At 45.5% G+C, this 23,035-nt stretch overlaps 1 protein-coding gene across 2 annotated transcripts in view; it reads right to left on the minus strand.

Moving 5' to 3' along the window:
* mcoln2 (mucolipin TRP cation channel 2) overlaps positions 1 to 23,035 on the minus strand; it is a 49,876-nt gene that overhangs the window by 15,715 nt on the left and 11,126 nt on the right. For both annotated transcript variants that reach the window (XM_056276415.1, XM_056276416.1), the window contains 6 exons: positions 22,305 to 22,417; positions 21,342 to 21,491; positions 12,691 to 12,792; positions 10,359 to 10,481; positions 4,162 to 4,368; positions 3,151 to 3,284 (listed from right to left, as the gene is read on the minus strand). In XM_056276415.1, the coding sequence (XP_056132390.1) occupies positions 3,151 to 3,284; positions 4,162 to 4,368; positions 10,359 to 10,481; positions 12,691 to 12,792; positions 21,342 to 21,491; positions 22,305 to 22,417 (829 nt within the window). The remainder of the gene's footprint in view (positions 1 to 3,150; positions 3,285 to 4,161; positions 4,369 to 10,358; positions 10,482 to 12,690; positions 12,793 to 21,341; positions 21,492 to 22,304; positions 22,418 to 23,035) is intronic.

The following is a 23,035-nucleotide window of genomic DNA, read 5'->3' on the forward strand; positions in this document are numbered from 1 at the left end:
GCCCCTGTAGTTTCCACATTCCACCTTGTCCCCTTTCTTGAATATGGCCACTATTAGAGCATTCCTGAGCTCTGAGGGAAGTTCTTCTTTTTCCCAGACCTTGAGGAGGAGGGCGTGGAGGTGGTACAGGAGCTCTGGTCCACCTCCCTCCCTCCCACTGGTGGCTTTGTTGTTCTTAAGGCTCCTGATGGCATATGAACTTCTGTCATGGGTGGGAGGTTCCCCAATGTCTTCTCTAATGGGACTCTGGGGAATGTGGCTGGCAATGTCTGGTTCAGCTGTGCTGTGCTGTTGCATTTGAGGAGTTTCTGGAAGTGCTCCTTCCACTGGGCATTAATGGACTCGTTGTACTTCAGCAGCTCCTGCCCATCCTTTAAGCGCAGGGGGTTTAAGCCACTGTTGCTCGAACCATAGACAGCCTCAGTAGTGCTGAAAAAGCCTCTGGTGTCACCAAGTCTGCCAGTCACTGGATTTCCAGAGACTTTTCTGTCCACCAAGAGTTCTTAAGCTCCCTCACCAATCTCTGGACATCTGCCTTGGCTCTGGAGTGAGCCACTCCTTTAGCCTTGCAGGTCACATCATTTTGCCAGGCACGAAAGGCTTTCCTTTTTTTGGAGATGAGTTGTTCTATCTCTGTGTCATTCTCACTAAAACAGTCCTTGTGTTCTCTGGCTGGGGTGGTTTTGCAGGTGTCGAGGATGGTGGATTTCAGCAGGCTCCAGTGCTTCTCAATGCCATCAGGATATTCCTGTTGGAGGATTTCCCCAAGAGAGGCATGAAGTTGCTGCTGGGTGGAAGTTTCATTCAGGCTTTCAAGGTTCAGTCTTGGTCAAATCTGCTTCTTTTGAACCCTCCTCTTCCTTTTGAGTTTGATGGACATCGTGGAGCAGATGAGGTGATGATCTGTCCAGCAGTCATCTGCATCGTTCATGGCCCTCATGATGTTCACGTCACAGTGGTCCCTGGTTCGTACAAGTAGATTCCACTGTTTGGAGCGGAGGTGTCGCCAAGATGCCTTAAATTTGTTTTTCTGTCGAAACAGAGTGTTAGTGATGGTGAGGTCATACTGTCTTCTCCTGGCTCACCACCTTGCCATGGTGGAGAAGCTTGTATTTATCAATGAGCCCAAGAGCTATGCCATCCAGAGCTTGGATCCTGGTAGGTTCACCCAAGGCGAACAGGTCAAAGGGGAGGTTTCAGATGAAGTGCGATCCAAGAAAGATCTCAATGGCAGAACTGGCAGAAGATGTCTCCAGGTCACAACAGCAGTGAAGGGGGATGAAGACTGCAACAGAGGGCAGTCCCCAATCGTCTTGGTTCTCCATGCCATTGGACTCTGGCCACCCCCTGCCAAGGACTGTGTGGTGGTTGTAGGTGCATCAGCCACTCCACATAAAAAGCTGTCACATGCAGGCGTCCTCCCATTATGCAGCCCCAGGATCTGCCTCTACATCCACCTGAGGACCAAGAGGGAGAATGGTCATACTTGACCCCGAGTGACTGCCGATGATGGTCGTACTGAGCACATTTGATAAGAAGTGGAACTCCATTGGAGTTGATGTTCCCGATGCCTTCCTTTCCTATAGTGCCCTGCCAGAGGTGTTGATCCTGGCTAATCCTGGTGCTAAAGTCTCCTAGGAGAATAATTTTATCCTCCTTGGGGATTCTTGACAGTGTCTCATCTAAGCAGGTGTAGAAGAGCTCTTTTACTTCCTCTTCAGAGTCTAAAGTAGGGGCATAGGCACTCACAACTGTTGCCATCTGGTTGTTGGCAAGCACCAGATGGATGATCATGAGACACTCACTAATCCCCAAAGGAAGTTCAGACAGGTGATTGATGATCTGGTTCCTGATGGCAAATTCAACACCATGGATCCTGAGCTCATCAGCAGCTTTTCCTTTCCAGAAGAAAGTGTAGCCACACTTCTCCTTCAGTAGTTCTTCATCTGCCCATCAGGTTTCAGAAAGGACAGCGATGTCAATCCGGCATCTTTTCAGTTCTCTAGTGATGATCACAGTTCTCCTCTCCAGTCTGTCACTAGTTGCGCTATCCATCAGTGTGCGCACATTCCAGGCTCCAAAGTTCATGTTTCTATGTTTCTGAGTATTCAGAGTACGCGCACACTAACATGGATACATTTTAAAACATCTTTTCTCTCCATGTTGGTCTTCCATCCATATTAAGCCAGCGTTTTTCACCACTGAAAACAGAGCATATCCAAAACCCTGACATGTGATTGTCATGTGACCAGCGTTGTCTGCATTTGACCAATAGAGGGGATTTTAGCATTCGGCATTCCAATGTGGACAGAAAACTTCGTTTTTGCCATGAAAATGCCGTTTTCAAATTTCACCTGGTTAGTATGGACATAGTCTTGGGCAGTGATTGTAAAGACTTCAAATCCTGGAACAAACCATGACTTAACTCCCTAAAGTGTCTGTAGGTGGTCCTATGGTTTTAACACATTATGATTAAATTCCTTTTGATCACACAGTGTAACAGCTATGGGGGGGAAAAAATCACCGTTCAAATCCATTCCCTAGGGGCGCGTGGCACAATCTCCCATGAGAATGTGAGGGAAAATGTGATTTACTATAGATCTTGTAGAGGTGGATAGACTAAATAGCATTCATTTTAGTGAACACTTCACCTTTGAATACAAAATGCTTCACAACATTATTGTTGGGCTAACTAAGAGAGTCGTTGAATTTTTTCTTCATACATTTATACTTTTTTGTATACATTACATATGCACGAATATAAACAGAGGTCATCACAGAAGGTGTCGCTGGTACTTCGGAAATAGCGATATAAATTAAAAAAGTGCTTCACCACAAAATGAGAGATTCACTGGAAAAAAAACCAAAATGTTCACATGCATATATTAGCAACGAAAATAAGAATTTTGTCCATTACGACTGGCAAACTCATGCATGAAGTTGGTTTGGAAGGAGGGATTATAGGAGGAAGAAGAGTGGGGGGGACTGGATTTTCTGAGGGTGTTGTGTCACAATTGCTCACTTCTCCATAGTTACCAAGAGCAGTGTTGGGTGTGGTGGAAAAAGAGGATGCAGACTACCCCTGGATAAACAAAGGTTGATAAATAAAAGTTAAAAAAAAAATACTGTATATGAACAACAACACTGTACCCGTTACAGCAGGGGAAAATAGAGCAGCCCACTTCAGTGTCGGCATAGCCACCATCCTCGATGGGAGCAAAATCTTTCTGCTCTCTCAGGAACTTCTGCAGATCCGTCATTGGGAATCCATTCATCTGATATTTCTGTCAGCAAAGACAAGGGGGAAAAAAATACAAATGAAAATCCTAAATGAATAAATAACTTGAAATTACTGCCCAATGCATCCAGGTGGCGTGGCGGTCTATTCCGTTGTCTACCAACATGGGGCTTGCCAGATCGAATCCCCGTGTTACCTCCGGCTTGGTCGGGCGTCCCTACTGACACAACTGACTGTGTCTGCGGGTGGGAAGCCGAATGTGGGTATATGGCCTGGTCGCTACACAAGCGCCTCCTCTGGTCGGTCGGGGCGCCTGTTCGGGGGGGAGGGGGAACTGGGGGGAATAGCGTGATCCTCCCACACGATACATCCCCCTGGCGAAACTCCCCACTGTCAGGTGAAAAGAAGCGGCTGGCGACTCCACATGTATCGGAGGAGGCATGTGGTAGCCTGCAGCCCTCCCTGGATCAGCAGAGGGGGTGGAGCAGCAACCGGGACAGTTCGGAAGAGTGGGGTAATTGGCCAAGTACAATTGGAGAGAAAAACAAAACAATTTACTGCCTAATACAAATGGCTTCCAATAATCAACATTCTAACAAGGATAGCAGATTATATAGATCAGCCATCACACAACGTGAAATGAAAATTAATTTTTTTTTACCTTGTTAGCTCATTTTCCAAGTCATATTACACACCAATTCAATAACTTGTGTCACCACGTCCATGTGGCCAAGCAACATCCCAACCAATATCATAAAATGTTTTGCAACATCCAATCAAATCACATCCCTCCCTACGTTTTGTCACGCCCTATCCTGTTTTACTTGGAAGACACATGGACCAGAAGTTGATAATGTTTGAACTTCAGGTTCTTAAATGAAAAATGTTTGTCCTGCTGGGGGAATTTCTTGGTTAAGGGTTACCTTAATGGTCTCGTAGGCATCGGTGATGAGGGCGATGAAGAGTGACAGCACCATGTAGATGAAGAGGGATATGAAGGAGTAGAGGTACACTCGGCTGAAGAGCCAAACCAGCGTGTTCTTGTCCTTCAGCTGGGCGAAGGTGGTGAACATGTCATCCCCATTCACCAGAGAGAAAAGACATTCAGCCACACGACTCAGGCCTTCAAACTGAAACGATGTGGAGAGAGACAGACAGAGATAGAAAGAGAGGCAGAGAAAGGAAGATAGAGAGGAAGATAGAGAGCAGGACATACAGAGATTGGGGGAGATATTTTTTATATTTCAGTTCAAAGAGGCTTCATGGGCAACACTGCAGTTATGGACAGTATTGCTAAAGCACAATTAATTTAAAATCACAATAGCATCAACAGTATTATATATATGTATGAGCACTACAACCTAAAAAAACAGTCAAAAAAGTACAAGGAGGAAAAACAGGCTGATTGTATTATATGCAAGTACCTCTTTTGATTGAATATAATTGATTATCTTTCACTGTAATTTAGATTGTTATTCTTTTTTGCATGGGGTCTTTTGAAGATGAAGAGAGAGAGAGAGAGACAGAGAGAGAGACAGAGAGACAGATTTGATTTTAAAAAGGTACATTTATTCAGAATACATTACAGTCCACAAGCTGATACTCAAACACAATCATCTCTTTATAATCCAGCTCATAATTTTTTTTTTTTTTAAGTTTCGAGGGGGGGCGGGGAGACCATTGAGTAGTCTAAACAAGCATTTGTGAAAACAGAACTTCAAAATAAAAAAGCGCAACATAACAACCACAAATCACCTCAAGGGCTTTACAGCAACTCAACATCCTGCCCTTAGACCCTCGCATCGGATAAGGAACAACTCCCTAAAAAAACTCCTTTAACAGGGAGAAAAACTAGGGAGAAACCTCAGGGAGAGCAATAGAGGAGGGCTCTCTCTCCCAAGACGGACAACGTGCAATGGATGTTGTGTTCACACAATTTACATAACAAATAAATAAAACAGAATGAAAACCAGATCTTCATCAACTCCCACTAAGCTCACTACCACCCCAAGTTCTGGGGAAAAAAAAGACCATGTCTGTGTGGATGCTCTGCTCCCCTGTCGTAGCCCCTCATCATCCTCAGCTCTTCTTCAGACAGTTTTTTTACTTCGTAGCTTTAAAAAGTCTCTTGTGCAGCATGCAGACCTCAGGTTGAGCAGCTGAGCTACCGCCTCGGTGTTGTCGAGCCCCAATCCTGCTGCAGACACTGCACTGTAGGGTGGAAACCAGTTTCTGGAAAAGTCCTGGAGAGCACCAGTCGTGGACAACCAGCCCGGCTCCATGAATCAGTGGCTCCTCCAGCAGCAGTAAGAGGAAGATCGCCCAGTGCAACATACTCATCAACCAAACTCATCTTAAACATCATCAAGAAGTTGCAATTTTACTTTCCGTACAAGTTTTCTCGGTCTAAAGAATTCCTGGTCAGTAAATGTGTTTACCTCCAAATCTGTGTTTTTCATAAAACATGTGACTGAGTCGACAAAAAACTGCAAGTCTAGAAAGTAATTTTCCACCTTGAATCCCCTCAAACCCTTGGTGATCTGTTAAAACGCCCTGATTTTCAGTGTCCACCTGTATATGAGGAGTGGAAACTAACTCAGTCACTTTCTTCTGTGTCCTCCTCAGACGCAGAGGAAGATGGCTTCTTGAAACCCTCTTTGCTTTTAACTTTTCCCATCTACCCTCTGTGGGCTTCCTTTTTATAGAAATTTTTGATTTTATTTCATCATCCAATAGCATCTCTTCCTCTTCCTCAATTACAGACTGCCACTTTAATAGCAGTTTGCTGTATTTGCTTCTCCCGACCACAATTCATATCTCGCCCCGCCAATTTGCTATTCTTCCTGTTCTCATTTTCTTTTCTATTCTGTTCAACCTCCCCTACCTGCTCATCCTGGCCTTCAGCTTCCACCTGCTCAAGTTCTGTTACCTTCTCATTGTGATCACCTTTTTTAACCTGCCAACCTGCACACCTCCCTCTCCTGCCTGCTCAGTCCGTCCGTTGTCCTTGCGTTCTCCAGCCTCGGTCTCTTTCTGTTTCACAACCTGGTCTATTTCTCCTGCTCCTCGCTCCCCGGCCTCCTGTCTGCCCTGTGCCGACTCGGCAGCGCTGTCCTCAGCCAGAGATACGCCGCTCGTGGCGGCATCGGGGGACGATGGCGGCCCTTGAGGATCAGACCTACCCTCACTCCTTTCGGGACAAGACCTTATTAAATGCCCCTCTGACCCACAGCCAAAACATTTCATCATGCCGGATGTAATAAAAACAATGTAGTCAAATTCGTCGATCCTGAATTTGAGCTTCAGATCCAAATCTTCCGCACTATTTTTCAGAATCATGAAACCTTGCCTCCTATGGGACACAACATGTTTCAAGTGAGGAAACTTGCAACCCGAAGAGACCCTTTTTATCGGAGACACTAGCTGTCCGTATCTTGCAAGCTCCTTCTCCAAAGCTGCAGTTCTCATGAACGGGGCAGCATTAGAAATGGTGAGTCTCGTGGCAGGATTAACCAGTGGCAGAATGGGAGTAAACGTGTCCTTAATCACCACACCGCTTTCCACCATAGCACTATTCATTCTGGATGGAGATTTTATGCTTCCATATCCCACATGCTCGCCTACCGTGAGGCAGGCAGCACTCCTCCACCGAGCATTTGAACACCAGAGCCACTTTAATCGAGTGCCAGCGTGTTACTTTTTCAAACACCGCTCCTGCACCTCCCACAACGGCCATATTGCCCCGCTACGGGCGGTAGCACCGCCACCGAAAAATAAAACTCCACTTAGACCTGTCACCGAAAAAAATAACTAAAAAGACAACAAAACAAAAGTATAGCCGCAAGCGGCGATTAAAGGGGTCCAAGCAGTATTGCAGCTACTTATTGTAGCGCCCCCATGTGTCCGATCTGTTTCATATTGGTACATGGCTTCTATGTGCCACAAAGAATAAGCCTGTCAAGTTTCATGAAGATCGGCCATTCACACTAGCAAATATTAGCTACAGAAATTTGATTGGTAATCTGGCACTTTAGGCAATGTAGCCAAATGGGTCCAAGTATGAGCATACCAAATTTCAGATTTTTAGTTCAAGCGGTTTTTGAGATATTAACATGTGTCAGTTGTAGTGCCCCCTATGGACGAAATTTCACAAAATTTTGCATGCTACCAAAGAATGTTGTGGCGATTGTGCGTGACAAGTTTCGTTAAGTTTGGATAATCACATCACTAGATATGGACAATAGAATCACTATGGGCCACACCTTAAATTTTGATTGACATGTTACTTCGAAATGGAATGACACATCAAAATTATTTCGACAACTTTTTATCAGCATAGTCTGGAGATGACGCATACAAGATTTCATGCGAATCGGATGAACAGCCTCAGACTAGTTCATTTTACTTTCACTTTCGGTTTTTGGAAAAATGCGGGAATGGGTGCGTTAGATTGGGAAGCTTCCAAAGAATTGGAGGAAAAAAATAATTTCTCAAAAATTCCATACAGAGCCCGAGATATGACCCAAAACGTAAATGTACTTATTGTAGCGCCCCCTAGAGGTGTTTCAAGATAATATCTCTCCTGTAAGATCGTTAACAGGTCTGGAACCACCTACCTACCAAGTTTGGTGTCCGTGCAACGTATAGTTTTTGCTGCCCAGACACTTTTAGAGAATAATTTTGCGGAAACAACAACAACAACAATAATAATAATCATCATAATCCTTAGAAAAAAAGCAATAGGGTTCCCACAGCTATCACTGCTTGGACCCCATTTTGGAAACTCATTTACACCGAAGCAACACGCTGCTACTCCATGCTCACTCGCACTTCCGCTCCTCTCCGAGAGAGAGAGGGAGGGGGGGGGGGGGGGAGAGAGAGAGAGAGAGAGCTACAAACAAATGAGACAGATAAGGGGGGCGGGGGTAAAAACTCGTCCAGACTCTGATAACCATCTAAACACAACAGCCCCTTCAGTACTTCAATAGACAGCAAGGATCCAGTACAACACACGGCAGGAGGACGTGTGGGATGGCAAGCGAGTACATCCTCTGTTTACATCTCCAGTAAATACAGAGAGAGAGAGAGAGAGAGAGAGAGAGAGAGAGAGAGAGAGAGAGAGAGAGAGAGAGAGAGAGACACACTTTATTGGGGACTTCCCTCTCACCACCACAATGTAAATACAGCCACTTTCCATTAACAGCAGCGTTGAGATAAAGAAATTTAAACTGAATTATTTGCATTTCTCTATAGGGTGCATGGCAGGGTTGTGGTTAATTTATCGTCACTTTGAATGGACTGTGTTGTTAACTGTTTGTGCTTTTTAGTTTCGTTCTCTCTGCTTTAAAATGTTTTTAAGAGGTATCGTTTTTAGGAAAAATTTAGATATATATTTTTATCGTTCTGTTGCGCTGCTGTGGGCTGGGAGAAACGGCATTTCATCATTTATTTTTTTAATGTACACAGGTACATAATGGAAATGACAATAAATTAAATCTTGAATCTTTAAATCTCGAACTTTATCCTGTTACAAATGAAAATGTAAAAATGTACTTTATGACAACGTTCATTATTAATATCGACTTTTTTGACATTTGTTTATTGGGTTGGATGTGAGCTGATTTATGACTGGAGAAAACTTTGGAATTTAGGAACTTAAAAGTTCACTTAACTAAAACCCATAATGGGTAAAAAAAAAAGTTAATTTGTATTGTTTGGGTCATTTGCGTGAAAGATGTCTACAAATAAAAAAGTTGCGAGTAATATGTGAAGAGCATAAATGCAGTTGCTTCAGACTTTTCATTTCACTCTTAGTCCATACACTTTGGCCACGTACCTGCAAGATCTCTGCAGGAGTCTGAGACGAAATTAGAAAAAAGAAAAAAGTCCACACTGTATTTTGACAGTGTTCTTAAATGTTGAGTCAAAATGATCAACAAACTCCATTTGGTGTGTGGGACTTCACCCAGCGTCAGAGGATCAATCTGTCTCAAAATCTGTCTCGTTTAGCCACCCACCGCTTTGTGGACTTCTGTAAATAATTTATCTTAACAGCAGAGGTCAGCTAAACACACCGACGTCCACCCTGATACCATCTGGCTTGTCAAGAATAGTTTGCATGGAACAAAAAACTAAAAAACACCGACATCTAATGGACAGAAGAGGACATGGTCTCTGGAAGACTAGCAGCGGTGTGGTGGTTTGAGGTCTGCAACATGCTGACTCGATCTGGGCTGGGCTGGGCTCAGGCCAATTTATTTTTATAGATCAGAGTTGGGCTCGTTTAACATCTCTCCTTTCATCGTGCCCATATACAGGCAGAGCACACAGAGGCCACTGTATGAAATATTGTTATATTGATTATATTATATATATACCCGAGCATGTGTGCATTACACATGACAGTTGACCATGCTGTGTGTGTGTGTATGTGTGTGTGCATGTATCAGAGAGCGTGCATCCAAGAGCTTAAGTGGGGGGATCCAGGTAGCGCAGCGGTCTATTCCTTTGCCTACCAACACGGGGATCGCCGGTTCGAATCCCCGTGTTACCTCCGGCTTGGTCGGACATCCCTACAGACACAGTTGGCCGTGTCTGCGGTTGGGAAGCCGGATGTGGGTATGTGTCCTGGTCACTGCACTGGCGCCTCCTCTGGTCAGTTGGGAAGCCTGTTCGGGGGGGAGGGGGAACTGGGGGGAATAGCATGATCCTCCCATGCTCTATGCCCCCTTGGTGAAACTCCTACTGTCAGGGGAAAAGAAGCGGCTGGCGACACCACATGTATCGGAGGAGGCATGTGGTAGTCTGCAGCGGGGGTCGAGCAGCAACCGGGACGGATTGGAAGAGTGGGGTAATTGGCCAGATGTAATTGGGGAGAAAAAAGGAGGGTGGAAAAAAACAAAAAAAAAAGAAAAGAAAAAGAAAAAAGAGCTTAAGTGATATATTGGTGTTGGTCTCGGGTTAGGCTCGGCTGAAAAATTGCAGGCTTTTTTGGGCTGGGGCAGGCTGGGGCTGGAATTTTTGGCCTGTGCAGAGCTCTGGTGGTGGTATTTTTAGAAATGGGGGGGGTGCACTGACACCCCCCTCCCCAAAAAATAAGAATAAAAATAATAATAAACACCTTCTCGTGGTATGGGCCCAGGACGATCCAGCCGCAGAAGGTGTAGCCCAGGTAGATCATGCCTGCACAGCAGCAGAAACGTAGCACCTTTGGCAAAGCTGCTTTCATGGTGAGGATGAGCACCTGGATAGACAGACAAAGTAGATGTCAGGATGACAGGAGGTGCTGAACAAGAATTAACAAACAAAGACCTTGTTGTTGGGTTTGCTCAAGGGCGAGGTCAGTGGATGGATTTATATCCGCCCCCTAGCTTTGAGATTGGATCTAGTCACTGCTGACAGTGTTTTACCAATTACAGCTTTGGAGACTGATCCGAAAGAGCCAAGTAATCTAAGCAGGCTGTTTTTTTTTTTTGGAAAGAATTTGGCGATACAATAAACAAGTGTTACAATTCAGTATCAAGTGACATTTCAAACATTGCCATATACTGCAATATTCTGTCAACATTTTATAAAAATATAAAGAAACCATCTCAATATGCACAAAATCAGAACCATAGCTAGTTTGACACCGACAACGCCTGCAGTTGTGGTTCTGTGCTGCCCTGTTTCTGCACCTGCCACCTGGTGGTAAGAGGTTAAACTACACAATGAGGTATAGACGCTGATGCATGTGTGTCAAGAATCAACAGCGTTTTTGAAAACTGATGCAATATTGTGAAAGTTAGTGTCGCAATATTCAAGGTATCAATAATTTCTTATTCTACACGTCACAACTCAGAAATGAAAACAACAAACACTGTGCTGGTAAATGGTAGTTTTTCTTGTGTAGAGAACATATAGAAAAATGAGTGACATGACGCAGACTCAGGTATGTCCGCCTATGTTTTGGAAATCATGGACATTTTGAGATTTATGACCATCTCCTCCACTTCCTGTCACAACATCATGGCCCCTTTGGATCAGTTTTAACGTCTGTGATGGGACCACCATTTTTTTATTCTTTTATTTTTTGCCCCTTTTTCTCCCCAATTGCACTTGGCCAATTATTCCACTCTTCCGAACCGTCCCGGTCGCTGCTCCACCCCCTCTGCTGATCTGGGGAGAGCTGCAGACTACCACATGCCTCCTCCGATACATGTGGAGTCGCCAGCTGCTTCTTTTCACCTGCCGGTGAGGAGTTTCACCAGGGGGACGTAGCACGTGTGTGTGAGCATGTGTGAGTAGTAATGTGGAAGATGGAAGGTGTTTATTTGCACCATTACTGTGAGACAGGACTCTTTATGCATCACTGAGACAAGATAAACGCTGGATCATGAAGATAATTAAAATAATATGCAAGAAATCTCCGGGAGAATGCCATCAGACTTCTATTTGGCTGACAGAGAAGCATTTTAATGACAGGTGTAAATACAATGATTACAAAAATCAAATCCGGATACAATGTGTTTACAAGTCATATAAAATACCAAATGTAAATGGGGCATATAGTAGGTCTGATGGGTGGAGAGTGGAGACCCTTCATCTGGCTCTGTCCTGATGGACTGTTTAACTATCATGTACTATGAGCAGTGGAGTAACATTAAATAAACAATAAATGGGCGTCCGGGTAGCATAGCGGTCTATTTTGCTGCCTACAAACACGGGGATCGGCGGTTTAAATCCCCGTGTTACCTCCAGCTTGGTCGGGCATCCCTACACACACAACTGGCCGTGTCTGCGGGTGGGAAGCCGAATGTGGGTGTGTGTCCTGATCGCCACATAGCACCTCCTCTGGTCAGTCGGGGCACCTGTTCAGGGGGGAGGGGGAACTGGGGGGAATAGCCTGATCCTCTCACACGCTATGTCCCCCTGGTGAAACCCCTCACTGTCAGGTGAAAAGAAAGGGCTGGCGACTCCACATGTCTCCTCCGATACATGTGGGAGTCTGCAGCCCTCCCCAGATCGGCAGAGGGGGTGGAGCAGTGACCGGGATGGCTCAAAAGAGTGGAGTAATTGTCCAAGTACAAAAAAGGGGGGGGGGTCGGGAAAAAAAAGATAGATGCCCAAAAAAATTTTACATTTTGAGTAAAACTAACACAGATGCATGTCAATTAATAAAAAATTGAGCGATAAACTGATGTGGTTAGTATCAAAAGATGATTTAATAAAAACTATTTGAATGCCATCTATTGACAACATCGCCATATTTATCATTCATCACCTCTTGCTTTCAATTTACAATGCATCTACCATTATTATTATTAACTACTGTTACCTCCACCTCATCGTTTAGTTGTATTCTACTATTGCACTTACTGTATTGAGGGTCACTCCGGCTGAGCACTTAGAGATGGAAAACATGAAAGTAGACGACAAGGCTTAAACAGAAAGGAGAAGGTCCACAGACTTACGTTATACTTCTGGAAGTAGCCCAGATACCTGATCACCCCGACCCAAACCATCAGCGTGGAGGTCCCCAGGAAAATACTGCACACGTCATAGCTGGTTAGACTCTATAGGGTGGATAAAGAGAGGGAGGAGGTCACTCAGATGTGTGTGTGTGGGGGGGGGGGTCTCCTCGTGGGGACCAGAGGCTGTTTAGACCAGCTGTTAACATGTGTATTGGATGATCCAATCACAAGTGGACAGCTCTGAGTACAGCTGTCAATGCACCCAGTGAGGTCTGATCACTCGGGCATGCATTTGCTGTGTCCATGCCATTGTCATAATGTAAAACTGTTTACCCACAATAGACTATTTCTTAAATGCAATATATCAGGTCAGGGGTCTGAAGACTTTTATACCGATCTACATCTCCAGAATAATAAAGTTTATTTACATAGCACTTTAATAATCATCATTACATTTATATAGCGCTTTATCTACACACCCAGAGCACATGACATTGTAAGGGGTAACTCACTTCAACCACCACCAATGTGTAGTTCCACCTGGGTGATGCATGGCGGCCATTTTGCACCAGAACACTCACCACACATCAGTTTGGGGTGGAGAGGGAGGAATCATTGAGGCAATTACATGGGGGGATGATTAGGTGGCCAGATGGAGAGAGCCAGGTTGCCAAGACACCAAGGGACCCCCTACTCTTTGCGATAAGTGTCATGGGATCTTTAATGACCACAGTGAGTCAGGACCTTGGTTTAAAGTCTCATCCAAAGGATGACATTTCCTACAGCACAGTGTCCCCGTCACTGCACCGGGGCATTGGGATTTGATATTTATGCCTGGCGGCCTGTCCAGGGTGTCTCCCCACCTGCTGCTCAATGACTGCTGGGATAGGCTCCAGCATCCCCGCGAGCCTGAGAGCAGGATAAGCGGTTTGGACAATGGATGGATAGATGTTAAGACCAGAGAGAAGACTGTCCCCTACTGGCCCACCAACACCACTTCCAGCAGCAACTCAGTTTCCCGGGAGGTCTTCCATCCAAGTACTAGCCAAGCCCATACCTGCTTAGCTTCCGTCATTTGGCAGAGCCAGAGTACATGTTGGTATGGCTGCTGACTTTAAAAACCAATGGAAAGAAAAATAAGTGCAGTTGGGATATGGCATGATTTATTTTATTTCTTTAAGAGCACTTCAAATTTTGTATGACAACATGACGGCACACTAAAATGAGACTCGACTGAGCAAGGATGTCTCATTTTTTTAAATGGCTGTTTCGACTCCCCTCTCCTCACGTTTCTGTACTACGTGTTTATTTACGTGATTGTGACACGTCTATGCCATGGGGAGGGTTCGAGATGAAGGTGGACCTGGTTTTAGGCTTCATTTAATAATGTCCTTCATTTGCTCACTTCCACAGGCCAGTGTGCTCTGGTGCCAGAGCCATTTCCTCGCTCTCTCCTTTCAGAGTGTGTGGCTCCCCTTTCCTCCATCTCCCTTCAGGCCTGTGTTTGGCCCAGGACCCAGCTTCACTGAGGTATATAAGGACAGGTTGTTAGTTTGACACCTGGGGCTGGTCACTAATCAGCCTCCCTGTCACGTCTGCTCTCCCGCAAGCCATGCCCCCTCGCTCCACTTGCAGCCGAGGCTAAACCGCACCCCCTACCACGTGGTTATTTGCAATAGAGCGGGGAAGTGAGATCCACTCACAAGTGGTCACTCGAGACGCATGTGGAGACACATCCTAATACCAGGTGTGAACTGACGTACTAAGAGCTGTCCACTTGTGATCGGACCACCCAAGACGCATGTTAATGCCAGGTGTAAACAACCTCCAAATGTCCTCATAAGGATAGTGAAATCAGAAACAGACTAGCTAATGGAGACAAGTATCCTCCCCCCCCCCCCCCCAAGTACAATTGGGATTTTTTTTTTAAATCATGAAAAAAGCCATGCAAGGTTTGCTGTCAAGTTTAGGAAGGAATATAGCCCATTATGAAAAGGGGAAAGCTGAGGTGTGGAATACCCCCCCCTTTTCTCCCCAATTGTACTTGGCCAATTACCCCATTCTTCCGAGCTGTCCCGGTTGCTGCTCCTCCACCCCCTCTGCCGATCCGGGGAGGGCTGCAGACCACCACATGCCTCCTCCGATACATGTGGAGTCGCCAGCCGCTTCTTTTCACCTGACAGTGAGGAGTTTCACCAGGAGGACATAGCGCGTGGGAGGATCACACACAGCAGAATAGACCGCCACGCCACCCGGACACCGGTGTGTGAGTATTTTTTGCTTGGTTTCTTTGATTTGGTTGGGGGGGGGGGTACTGCATAGCCCTGTTTCAGTGCTATCAAGTTTGAGTTTTAATTTGGATTTTGCCTTGAGGTATTCTTTTTTTTTTGTTTTATAACAATATTTAAATAAGTGTTATAATATCCGTTTAAAAAAAAGGTGAAAAGTTTAGTTCGTAGCACCAGTTGTGAAGAAACGGACTGAATTCCTTTGGTCAGCTATGCTGAATTTAGGCTCTTGGGGAAAAAAAGTAATATGGATAATAATGAAGCAATTAAGACACATAATGACATGTAGCACGATTTTACTCTTGTAATTATATATGTGTATGTATATAGTTGTTTTTTGTTTCACATTCTACATCCCTGGTTGAATGAGTGAACCTCTTTGTATGCTACTAAGTTTGTTTCTAAAGAAGAAGAAAAAAAGGAACAGGGTTATTTCTGGGGTAGTGGTTAGCTTCATGGCTAGGGTTTCAGGTGAGATTATGGTTAGGTCTAGTATTAAAGTTGGGCATTAGAATTAGTTTGCTGGTCTTAAGTCAGAGGTTACACTGGAAAAATTATATGCTTATCAAAAGGAATTCATCTTTTTTTAAGTCTCATAAAATCAATATTTTCCTAGTACATTTTTTTATCCCACTTGCAGATATTATTGCTTGTTTCAATAATGTGCACCTGTTTCACGATAATAGGATTGATTTATATTGACATTTATTCTAAAAAACTGATTCTTAAATCAAAGTTTTTAAGATTTCTATTCCTGTTTGGTGAGAATTCCTTAAAACAAGCCTTATAATCATGAAGCGAGTACTCTTTCTTGAAACAAGAAACGTTTGTCTTTGTTTGCAGTGCAACGCCAGGTGTAAATTCAGGAATCAGGAATATTTATTTGTCATTTCATTCTATACATTTGCACAACCCAGCCACTGAGGATGCACAAGCCAGTGCATCCTTAGTGCCGGTCCCAAGCCCGGACAAATGGGGAGGGTTGCGTCAGGAAGGGCATCCAGCGTAAAATCTTTGCCAAATCAAATATGCGGATCATAAATTAAGAAATGGAAATGGATGATCCGCTGTGGCGACCCCTAACGGGAGCAGCCGAAAGTAGTAGTAGTAATTCTATGCATTTGCACACATGAATTAAATGAAATATTGTTTCCCCATCCCACAGCAGTGCAACACAAAGACAAAAACAGATGTCCAAACTGCAAGAACACATATATCCAAACTCCAAAAACACATATCCAACATATCAAAAAACAAAACAAAACAACAACAAAAATCACTGTCCAAGAGAGCGAACGCCAACCAGGATGACTGTCAGGACTGCCGGCCTGCATGGGCTAGCAGTTAGCTTAGCCTGCCCCGCTTTCGCGTCCTGTCGGACCACCCTCCGTGTTTCCTCCTCAGGCACAGCTCCAGGCAGGGCCGTGATCCCTGGGACCACCGGACACAGCTGACCAGGCTCCCCCAACCAATCCAACTCTAGTTCTCCCAGCCAGACACCTTCAACACACCTCCCCACACTCCACATGATGACACCAAAAACACAGTCAACGCTAGGCGAGGCTGCCACCAGACCACCCTGTGTTATTGGAACTGCCGGTCTGCATGGGCTAGCAGTTAGCTTAGCCTGCCCCGCTTCCACATCCTGTCAGACCACCCTCGGTGTATCCTCCTCGGTCGCAGTTCCAGGCAGGGCCGTGGTTCTTGGGCCCACTGGACACAGCAGACCAGGCTACCCCAGCCAATCCAACGCCAGCTCTCCCAGCCAGACACCTTCGACACACCTCCCCGCACTCCACACGACGACACCAAAAACACAGTCAACGCTAGGCAAGGCTGCCGCCAGACCGCCCTCGGTGTTATTGGAACTGCCGGTTTGCATGGGCTAGCCATTAACTTAGCTTGCCCCGCTTCCACGTCCTGTCAGACCACCCTCAGTGTATCGCCTCGGTCACAGTTCCGGGCAGGGCCATGGTTCTTGGGCCCACCGGATGCAGCAGACCAAGCTCTCCCAGCCGATCCAGCGCCAGCTCTCCCAGCCATCAAAGGAAGACAAAAACTTAGACGCAGACATGGACAAAGACACTGCATGGACTTTAATGGGTGAGGATGCCACAAACGTAAGTTCGCGCCGCCATCCTCCCACACCGGTACTGGGTGAGGCTGCTGCAAACGTGAATTCCCACCGCCATCTTCAAATTGGCTTTATTTGTAACTTTGTGGGGTTCATCTTAGGGTTAAGGTTAAATGTGAGGGTTTGGGGTTTCTTTAGGACCAAAAGGTCAATAAGGGTTCCCAGACGGTTCTTAGGGTTTGTTTAAAACCTGCTTGGGAAGAGCAGATAGTTCGTGTCTGCCACATATGGCAGTAAAAGGGGAGGGGGGAAAAATCAGCTCATGTTACTCAATTCAACCAAATACTCTTGTGTGATTGATTAGTCAATAGACACAATCAAAACAGTCCCAGTTTTGTAAACCCCGGTCATCTGGCATACTGAGGGGTAGAAAACATACACGAGTTCTTTGACCCCAAAGCTGAGTTTGGGTACTTTGTGATAAACAAGTGTCCCCCTGTGATTCAGAAATAGAGTAAGAGTAGACACAGAAGAGCGATACTGGAGGCCAGCACCGCCTTCCTTCACAAACACAAGCTGCAGTCCATCAGTACAGAAGCAGTAAATGTGTAACACTAAGGCTGTTAAAGGGAAATTACGCTTGAGTTAAAAGTAAATACGCCTTTGCACTGTCCACGTTCCAGCCATCTCACTCCAAAGTCCAACAGCTGCAAAAGGGAAGCGCTTTATTTATTGGCCTCTTCCAGTCATGTCTTTTCTCAACAGCTTATGTAATCAAGAGATAGGACGCTGAAAAAAAACACTGCCAATATAAACCAGACTCCTTTTCACCATTTGTGGTCTTTCTTCTCTCCTTTGTGATGGATGACTATGCTATGCTAGGTGAAGGCATCCAAACTGAACAGAGGAAGAGTAACTTAAGCCCACTGAGGCAAATTTGTAATTTGTGATAATGGGCTATACAAATAAAATTGACTTGACTTAAATGTCAAATGTCCAGGGACTTTTCTGTTTCGTTTGTTTGTTTGTTTGTTTGTTTTATTACGTACAGGGCAGAAATATGACCCCATTAAAAATGAACCTTTTATAACCTTTATCACAGCAAGTTCCTTATCTGATGGAGGGTCTAAGGACAGGATGTTGTGTTGCTATAAAGGCCCCTGAGGCAAATTTGTAATTTGTAATATTGGGCTATACAAATAAAACTGACTTGACTTTCATAGGAATAGAGGAACCAGCAAATTCAAATTAATGGGGGCGTCCGGTGGCATGGCGGTCTATTCCGTTGCCTACCAACACGGGGGTCGCCGGTTCGAATCCCTGTGTTACCTCCAGCTTGGCCGGGCATCCCTACAGACACAAATGGCCATGTCTGCGGGTGGGAAGTCGGATGTGGGTGTGTGTCCTGATCGCCGCATAGCACCTCCTCTGGTCAGTCGGGAGGGGGAACTGGGGGGAATAGCCTGATCCTTCCACGTGCTACGTCCCCCTGGCGAAACTCCTCACTGTCAGGTGAGAAGAAGCGGCTGGTGACTCCACATGTATTGGAGGAGGCATGTGGTAGTCTGCAGCCCTCCCCGGATCGGCAGAGGGGGTGGAGCAGCGAGTGGGACGGCTTGGAAGAGTGGGGTGATTGGCCAAGTACAATTGGGGAGAAAAAGAGGAAAAAAATTCCCCCCCAAAAAAATGTTTTTTTGTTCAAATTAATAAACTCAAAGCAACTCATCTCTGACAATATACTAGAAGTTGAAAGACAAAAACTTAATACTTGGTAGAAGAAAAGCTTTTCACTTTGGTAACAGCAGTAAATCTGTTTGGATGTTTCTAATAAGAAAGCACATCTGGATGTAGGCTAATTCCTCTTTGTCAACATATGGGAAGTCATACCATCGGACAATGAGTCACATGATGAAGTTACAGCGCTTGCAAGTTTCGGATGTTGTCAGGAAATAACAACCGTTTGTAAGACTTATGACATGGCTGCTGCCGCCACTGTGATTTGGTTTTGCAATTTTGCTGTGTTGATTCTCAGTGGGGGAGCCCGTTAGCAGCTGTCCAAAGTTGAGATTGGACCATCTACTTATGGAAGGGCCCACCTTTTTGAAACGTTTAACAAGAGGTAAACATAACCAGTTTACACAATAGATTAACACGTGAGTCAAACTCTTATTTTATTTATTTATTTGTTTGTTGGGGGGATTTTTTTCCCCCTTTTTTCTCCCCAATTGTATCTGGCCAATTACCCCACTCTTCTGAGCCATCCCGGTCACTGCAGACTACCACATGCCTCCTCCGATACATGTGGAGTCACCAGCCGCTTCTTTTCACCTTACAGTGAGGAGTTTCACCAGGGGGCGTAGCAAGTGGGAGGATCACGCTATACCCTCAGTTCCCCCTCCCCCCTGAACAGGCACCCCAACCGAGGTGCTAGTGCAGCGACCAGGACACATACCCACATCCGGCTTCCCACCTGCAGACCCGGCCAATTGTGTCCGTAGGGACGCCTGACCAAGTCGGAGGTAACATGGGGATTCGAACTGGCGATCCCCGTGAGTCGGACTCTTAATGTGGTCTGTCTTGCTATGTGAGGTCCAGTTTTTTGGTGGCATGTTTGCTTCACCTAATGAAGACGTGGTGCAACAACATACTTAGGGTTGTTCAGCCAATTAGGTATATACCACCAGTTAGATCATTACTTTCACACCTGGAACAAAAGCTCAATGTAATGAACTTCTTGGTAGAATAGAAAAAAAAACACTACTGATGGTACCCAAGGATCTGATTGAGAACCACTGCTATACAGGGTCAGGTCTGGTTGTGGTGTCCAGGGTTTGAATCTAACCATAGGACCTTTTCATGTCTCCTCCTTTCTTCACCCTGAATTTCCCATTTTAACTCTACCAAATCGCTTATCCTACTCAGGGTTGCAGGGATGCTGGAGCCTATCCCAGCAGTCATTGGGCAGCAGGCGGGGAGACACCCTGGACAGGCTGCCAGACCATCACAGAGCCGACACATTCACACCTAGGGACAATTTAGTATGGCCGAGTCACCTGACCTGCCTTTGGACTGTGGGAGGAAACTGGAGCACCCAGAGGTAACCCACGCAGACACGGGGAGAACATGCAAGCTCCACACAAAGGACAACCCAGGATGACCCCCAAAGTTGGACTACCCCGGGGCTCGAACCCAGGACTCTCTTGTAGTGAGGCGACCACGCTAACCACCGTGCTGCCAACTCTGAGTAAGGACTAGGACTACTACTACTTTCGGCTGCTCCCATTAGGGGCCATCATAGTGGATCATCTGTTTCCATTTCTTCCTGTCCTCTGCATTTTCCTCTGTCACACCAGCCACCTGCATGTCCTCCCTCACCACATCCATAAACCTCCTCTTTGGCCCTTCTCTTTTCCTCTTCCCTGGCAGCTCCATATTCAGCATCCTTCTCCCAATATACTCGGCATCTCTCCTCCACACATGTCCAAGCCATCTCAATCTTGCCTCTCTTGCTTTGGCTCCAAACCGTCCAACTTAAGCTGTCCCTCTAACTCCGAGCAAGGACACTGACTGTTAATTTCCTTTTCTACTATTTTCTCTCATTGGCTGCCATGTGCTACAAAGACATCTCTGTCATTCGTTATCGGAAAAAAATCGCATCTGTCGCAGACGATGCAACCCTGAGAACCTCAGGAAAGCCTCCTCTACTCACTCCTCCTTTACCTTTGGCTTATGGAATTGCCAATTGGCTGTAAATAAAACAGAATTTATCCAAGCACTTGCTAGTCTGTCAGACATTCAGGTACTAGCCCTGACCGAACCCTGGATACGTCCAGGAAACACTGCCACACTGGCCGCACTCTGTTAACTCTGCTTTCTCTCACACACCCCGTTCTGTTGGGCGTGGAGGTGGTACGGGTGTCCTCATATATCTATGTATGTCCTGTTATGTCTAATAAAGGCTACAATGCCAAAAACAAAAAATAAATCTTAAAGACAAGACAAAGCACTTTTCGCCTATTCTTGGTTTTACACATCGGAGTAAACCCAGATTTGTGCAACATTTTCTTTAGGTTTTAGCTCATCTAACATCTCAGCTTTACCACAGTGCTGGTAAATCAGGACACGCATGCAAAAAGCAAACCAAAAGCAAAAACACAGCATTTTTTTTTTTTTTGCTTTTCTTCAGTTTTGTGACCTACATTAACCTGGGTGATGGGACAAGCTGAATCAGTTTCGGAGGGTGTGCATTACATTTCCTTTGTAAGCGAGCAGGACAGGACTGCGGTTACCTTTGCTTGTATTTCCATTTTCAAGATGGATCCCACGATGGCCAACAGGTCGCTGACAATGACCAGCACGTACCAGCCGTTCAGAAACTCCCCCTGGTCGTCCTCACACACTTTGCGGTTGTAGTTCTCGTGGAGGAATTTGGAGAACCTCTGTAAGGAGACTGACAATGTAATGACAATATACTCATCAATAAAGGATTAACCAAGTAAACAAGGTGACGGGAGACCTTCTCAAGCTAACCGAACTCTAGACAGGTGTAGGCTCATGTCCAAAACCCTTCAGATAATTCATTCATACGTTAATCTGACAGCAGATGCAATTTATGCAATTGGTATATGAACGTGATTGACTTCTAACTTGTGGGGTGTTTATTTTGGGGGGGGGGTGAGAAAAAATGGGAGGATAACAGAGAGAGCTGGACAGCTAAAGACTGCGTGAAACATGCAAACAGGAGATAAGGTAAAAGAAAATTTCAGGAGACCTTTTAAATTACAGGCCATTCATTACACAGAACACCCTACGGAGGAAACTCATGTCACCCGCTTGTATCTGCGATCTCACCCCTTTTGGTCACTACCCAAAGCTCGTGACCATAGGTGAAGGTTGAAATGATTATTGACTGGTAAATTGAGAGCTTTGCCTTCCGGCTCAGCTCCCTCTTCACCACATTATCATGTGCTGTTGAATATAATCTCCAGCAAACACTTTATGGGACATTCACACATCACGTTGTACCAAACAATTATTATGAACCCTTTGTGTCACAGGGATAGATAGCAATTATCTGTTAAACTTGACTATAAGGTGAATACGTTACTCAATAATTACCACTCGTTCATAGTTTAGTCACATACTAGGTTAACTCTGTGTGATGAATGGTCTGTAAAATAGGAGATTGGATCTTTTGAACTGTGTTTGTACTGTACATGTAATTCTCTACACAGACAGACAGGACGGCCCACCTGCAGCAGCCTGATGGCGAGTATGATGGAGCGCGCGCAGAGCACCGCCGAGATGAGACACACCAGGATGACGAAGCCGTCAAACACCAGGAAGTAGTGTGTGTTCTTCTGGGCTGAAACAGATAAAGAGGGTTTAATCTCTTACATAACCAACCTCCGGACCGAGGCTGATAACAACCTGCCTCCTACACAACGCCCATATTAACAGTCCACCCGGTTGTCTGCGAGCTGTCATTTCCTTTGGAGTCAAATGCCCCGAGCTAGCAAACAGGCTATATGCTGTTAGCTCATAATTCTTGACATTTTTTTCCCTCACTCAACACATTCGTTTTTCACTCGGGGAACCAGACGGATGGTGTTCATCATACATGACAATGTGTGATGAGTATGTGGCACTTTATATGATTACAAAAATAACACTTAAGCAGGGTGTCCGGGTGGCATAGCAGTCTATTCCGTTGCCTACCAACACGGGGATCGCCGGTTCGAATCCCCGTGTTACCTCTGGCTTGGTCGGGCATCCCTTGGGATGCCCAATTGACCAATTGGGACCAACACAATTGGCCGTGTCTGCGGGTGGGAAGCCGGATGTGGGTATGTGTCCTGACTGCACTAGCGCCTCCTCTGGACGGTCGGGGCGCCTGTTCGGGGGGGGGGACTGGGGGGGAATAGTGTGATCCTCCCACGTGCTACATCCCCCTGGCAAAACTCCTCACTGTCAGGTGAAAAGA

Source organism: Lampris incognitus, chromosome 3 (genome assembly GCF_029633865.1).
Source record: "Lampris incognitus isolate fLamInc1 chromosome 3, fLamInc1.hap2, whole genome shotgun sequence".
NCBI classification, from domain to species: domain Eukaryota; kingdom Metazoa; phylum Chordata; class Actinopteri; order Lampriformes; family Lampridae; genus Lampris; species Lampris incognitus.